Source organism: Elaeis guineensis, chromosome 5 (assembly GCF_000442705.2).
Source record: "Elaeis guineensis isolate ETL-2024a chromosome 5, EG11, whole genome shotgun sequence".
NCBI classification, from domain to species: Eukaryota; Viridiplantae; Streptophyta; class Magnoliopsida; order Arecales; family Arecaceae; genus Elaeis; species Elaeis guineensis.
Window position 1 is genome coordinate 102,374,433 of NC_025997.2, and position 5,814 is coordinate 102,380,246.

The 5,814-nt window shown below is 35.0% G+C and overlaps 1 protein-coding gene across 1 annotated transcript; it reads left to right on the forward strand.

Moving 5' to 3' along the window:
• The first annotated feature begins 4,856 nt into the window (after positions 1-4,856).
• Positions 4,857-5,568, forward strand: LOC105045379 (calcium-binding protein KIC). The gene has a single exon (XM_010923639.4). It carries the CDS (start codon positions 5,027-5,029, stop codon positions 5,375-5,377), a length of 351 nt encoding a protein of 116 aa, XP_010921941.1. The 5' UTR covers positions 4,857-5,026; the 3' UTR covers positions 5,378-5,568.
• Positions 5,569-5,814: the final 246 nt, after the last annotated feature.

The following is a 5,814-nucleotide window of genomic DNA, read 5'->3' on the forward strand; positions in this document are numbered from 1 at the left end:
CTAAAAAAATCTTTCTCTGTTTAGTTCTCCCACTAGCAACCAACTAGAGCCATCTAATCTCGCCTCAGAATTGCTTGGAGCCATTAGATTGTGCAAAGGATGTGGGCCACCATCGAAGCATATGGTAAAGCTCTTTCTCAGTCATTCAATCACATGTTTAGCGCGATCTCAGCTGTCTGTCAGCGCAAAACTCAATCGCCTACCCTATGAACCACGATGTGGACCGCAAAACTGTGCTGTGGACTGCGACCAAGGTTTTATGGATCGGCTAGTTGGTCCATCATACACCGAAGACTTTTTAAAATAATTTTTTAGATATTTTTGCTTAATTTTTTTTGGATTTTATATGTCTAAAAATAGAAAAAAATATAAATTAAATTTTTTATTAATTTTTTAATTAATTTGGTGCTTAAATTGCTCAATTAGCTTGACATCTATTTTTCATAAATATGCTTTAATTTTATATATTTTTTTAAATTATTTATTTTTATAAAAAAATTTATTTATTTATAAAATTAGGTTTTCTAGAAGATGTTAGCACCATTAATTACCTAAAAATACTTAAAATAAGTGTACAAATATACGACTTATCACCTTCTTATAGACTAGGTTTCTACGGTTTCTCTAATCCAAATTTGTTAGGAAATTGCTCCGGTCTTATCAAAATCAGGAGAGAAAAGGACTCCCGATCAGAGTCTCCTTCCCAAAGCACAAGAACCCCATAAGTTGGGCCTCCTTAGGCTTACCCATGGGCTTAGGTTTGGGTTATTACATCCCCTTTAAAATAATTTGATCCTCAAAATTAATATTCTTGTAGTTCCAAACTTTGAAAGTAGTAGTCAATCCACATGTCATCCATAAGCATATATATCCTCTCCATCTCAAAGTGCTTGCCTCACAATATTTTGATATAAGGAATTATGTGGCATCCCTAAACTTGATCTTTTCCATCCATAATATATATCAGGTTCTCTTGATTCTCTTTCAAAAGAAAGCTATCATTCCAATCTTAGTTTGAAATACAATTGTTCTTTGCCAATGAAATTAATTGCACTTGATTAACTAATAAGGAAAAATATAATTGACACAATCTATTCTTAACAAAAAAAAATAGAAGAAGGCTTGAGCATTAGATGCTCACCATGGTCTACTACCTTCTTTATCCTTTTAATCTTCCTACATGATATAACAATTAAACTCTTATCCTAGAAAAACCTCAAGTCCCTTCAAACAAAAGAAGTAATAATGTCAAAGGTAAGAAAAGGATATCTATGCCAAGATATTCCATATTCAAACTCAACCAAAGGTTATTAATCCATAAACCTAAACTTAAGATATTCAAAATTCTTCTTATCATTTCCCACAAGAAAAGAACTGTTACTGAAGATGGTACTATAATGTTTAGATTAGCCTAAGAATTAATAATTTTCATCTTTCATCCATCAATGAAAGTTTCTTTATTGAAAATCAAATCGAGTCTCTCATCATAACACTTATTGGATGATAATTAATATTCTTAACTAGTTTCAAAATAACTCAAACCACCACATTTCCGCTTTGCACTCTGATCTAAATTTACCAAAAAATTCTATGGGCTCTCGAATGATTTCTAACTAAAGTAGTTCTCTATATTAGAATTGAGAAAAGCCAAAAATTTCAAATTTTCAAATAGAATGAAAGTCAAACTTTTGGATTTCTTTATCCTTACTATGTCTTTTCGATCCACTTTCATATTTGAAGCCCTGCATAAACTTCACCATCCTTCCAAGGCCCAATAACTCTAGTCCAAGCTTGAATTTGTCATGACTTCCTTGACATTTAATTAGACAAACTACATTAACTTCTCTCAAAAAGTTAACTTTAAACTCCAACAAATTAGAAAACTCCAAGTCAACATCTTGGAGATTAGAATTAGATAGGCTATTTCTCATAAAATGCAATTTATTTATAATCATGGATTACCGGTCTCTAATTGCTGAAAAACACATCTTTCAACTGGACTTTGTCACACATATAATCTCTCTCTCTCTCTCTCATATAGAGGGATTTAATGCATGTAATCTATGACATATATGATGCATACTAATGGATTGATGATGATTTACTTAAAAGTCAATTTTGTAATTGGTGCATGCTTTTTATGGGGGGTCAACTCCTTTGGATCACACAACCTTTTGTGCCATATCTAATTTTCAAAATTTTTTCAAATTTTACATCAATAATTAAAAGAATTTTTTTTAAAAAAAATCTAACGAGTAGCATCTCAAGAAAAATGTATTGAAATCAGTTCCTTCAAAATTGAAAACAAATAGGCGGAAAACACAGATCAGCAGGAACTTTCATCAATTATTTCAATTTAAAAGAAAAGAAAATCATTCCAATTAGGATTGGCAATTGGGTCGGATCGGATCGAATATGGATCAGATCAATATGGATCAGGTCAGAAAATCATCAACCGAAAACCAACCTATTTATTAAATAGGTCAAAAATTCAGATATGAATCCGATCTATTTATTAAATAGATAACTCTAGCCGACTTGCTTAACTTATTTATTAAATAGGCTAAATTAAGTTAAACGTATTAAACGAGTTAATAGATCAAGTTAAATGGGTCAAAAATAGATTAAGTAGATTTTAAACAGGTTAAACAAATATTGAATGGGTTAAATAAATTACCTGACTCAATCCAATTGAAATATTAAATGAGTTAAATAGATTAAATAGTTTACATATCTAAAATTCAAATTTGATTCAAATATTAAATAAGTTAAATGGATCAATTAGTTTATGATCAAAATCCATTTAGCTTGAAGTCAAATCTATTTATCGTAGGTCAAACACGGATCGAGCTCGTGGGTCGGGTCATTTTTTGCCAGCCCTAATTCTAACCCAAATTTCTATGATCTTTCTAATGTTTTTCATAGGATTCCTTGTAGCTTTTCTATTTTCCACCTATTCTCTATATAGTTTAATGCTTTTTAGGCTTGGCAACTTCTATCTTTTCTTCAATTGTTGCCGTCTTAGTGTGCTTAATTTTTTCATTTTTGCCGGAGCTTCCCACCTCTGAAAGCACGTTCAAATACTACCCCAAAAAATAAAAAAGAAGCACAGGTAAATATTAGCCTCCAGCGACTTTGAAAACAGCTGCACTCGTAGAAGAGTCAATTGTCTATCGTCATTTGTCAATGGTGCTGGCTCGCCTACTTACCAAAGATTGCATTTACGTTTCCTTCTGCACTCTTCCCCAGCCACTTCATCAAAGCTATCTCCTATACGTGCGGGTCCCACTTTCTAGGTTCACTGTAGAGTCAGAAAGCCGACAGGTAGTGGTAACGAAGGAACGCCGCAGGAGTTGTTGGGAACAATTTGTACAACGGGCTTTGTAGGTAATCTGGATAGCGACCATCCTCCTCATTACATTTGAGTCAACTGTGGTCTAGCGCGAGCCGGGACGTTCTCTTCGCTTTGATATCTACTCTTTTTGTTCTTTCAGTGAAATTTCTTACAAGAAGCCCGGTCTAAAGATTTGGTACGCTGCTCTATCCTTTATCAAATAACGATGTCGTCAGCAAGTGCGTATGAGAGATGGCTTGCGCGGACTATAAAGTGATCAGTGTATATTGTTGGTCGTTGCAACAATTTAGCAGCCGGGATGAACACCAGGTCATCGTTAAGAGAGACGGTACGACCGAGGTCCATGGGAAAATCAAAATGTTGAAAAAGTATTATAACGATATATACGTAAGTTCACGGTGACAGCGTAATAACTCAGGATCTCATAGGCAAAAGTTAATTTAAAAATATTATTTATTGACGTAAATATTTTGATTGATCGATATCTAGATGCATACAATTTAAAAAGATCAAAAATTTAATTGACTATATTAAATTATATTGATTCGACACTGTCGAATTAGAACAATCATAACTTTTTCATCCGATATCACAATCATTATTATGATTCCATTTCGAAAATTTTTTTTCGAGCTTTACGAGGCTAGCCACATTATCGTCACTGTAAATTTCAGAACCTAATCAATTGTTTGATAGGTCAATAAAAATTTTATGCATCTTCTTCCTTTTTTTTCTTCAAAATATAACCCGAGGCTACGTCATTGGCATTCTTTAATTTTATATAGATATCTAAGATTCATCTAATATATAGTCAATATGGAATTAAGTACATGCTTGTCGGATCCTCGTATACTTTCTCCGTTTAAGTTCTGATATCCAAATCTATTCAAATTCAATCATAAATATCATAAATATAATTAAGACACATCTTAAATGCTTAAGCTAAAAAAAAAATTCAAATAATATCTTCGATTTATTTTTTGGATAAGATCCTGAATTATTATAATGATGTTAAAATAGATCTGATCCACAAACTAAAGATACTAACAAATACTATAGTATAAGCCGATCATAGTGCTTGTTATTAGATTTGAATGAATTTGGGCACTTATCCTTATAAGGATATCAAGACTAAAATGGAGGAGAGTGTGTAATGACTCATGTGGATATATATTTAGTTCGACAAAGATTATATACTGGATAGATCTTAAAAATTTATATAAAATTAAAAAATATAAATAATATTTTTTGGTTAGAAGATTGTCATATTTAAAACTAATTAGAGATGTGGGGATTTAAATCCTGAAATGCTTCAACATACGTGCACCGCTACGGCGATTCTAAGGTCCGTTTCGGCTATACAAACGAATATTTATTCCCCCAAAGTTTATCCGTTCAACACCGGGAAGCCACCGTAGCCCCGTATTCCGTTACAGTTGAAAGCATTCAAGACGCCAGCATCACTCTTCCCAAATGAAGACCTGCTCGCGGTCTCCGCGCCTTCTCCGAAAGTGACCCCAATCTCCCCCTTTCCCGCGTTTCCAGCCATATCCTAACCAATTCCGACTGTCACCCTATGGCGTCCTCTCCTTCCTCGAATCCTCTCTTCCTCACCTTATTTAATCCGTCACGTCCCCTCTCCGCGTTTCCAGTTCCTCTCCCATTCTATTAATGGCTCAGAGTTCGGTGGAGTTCGAGGACTTCCTCCCTCTCATGGCGGAGAAGCTCGGGGAGGCCGGCCTCATGGAGGAGCTCTGCAATGGCTTCCGCCTCCTGATGGATCCAAGAAGAAAGCTGATCACTTTCGAGAGTTTGAAACGCAACGCGGCGGTGCTCGGCTTGCAGGGGCTCCGGGATGACGAACTGATGGGGATGCTGAGGGAAGGAGACCTCGATGGTGATGGAGCTTTGAGCGAGATGGAGTTCTGCGTGCTGATGGTGAGGCTGAGTCCGGAGTTGATGGAGCAGTCCTGGCGGGGGCTGGATGAGGCGTTTCGACAAGCGTTTGGTGGGGGTTTATGAGCTAAGCTGTCTTCTTCTTCTGCCTGTTTTCTTCTCTGTTCTTGGTGAAAGACACCTTTTTTCGATTGACTGATTTGATTTTTGGAGGGTGTCTGATGTTCAAATGACAATTTAATTGGAAATTTAACTGAATTCTCCAAGCGATGGAGATTGGTTGCTTATATTGATAAAGTAGAGCCTTTGGATCCTAAGATTTCCGGCCTCTTTTTAATTTCGTGTTCCATCTGTTGTCTAGTTAGTAATACATGAGCTTAACGTGGATAAAACTGATGATGGCTTGGCCCACGTTCCACAATCATATATGACTTCTGTTGTGTTTGTATGATAAATTTAATTGGAAATTGAATCAGATTCTTAAAGCAATGGAGATTTGTAGATGGTGGTGGTGGTTGTTGTTTTTTATATTTTATATTTGCTTAAATTCTAGTCTTTAATTT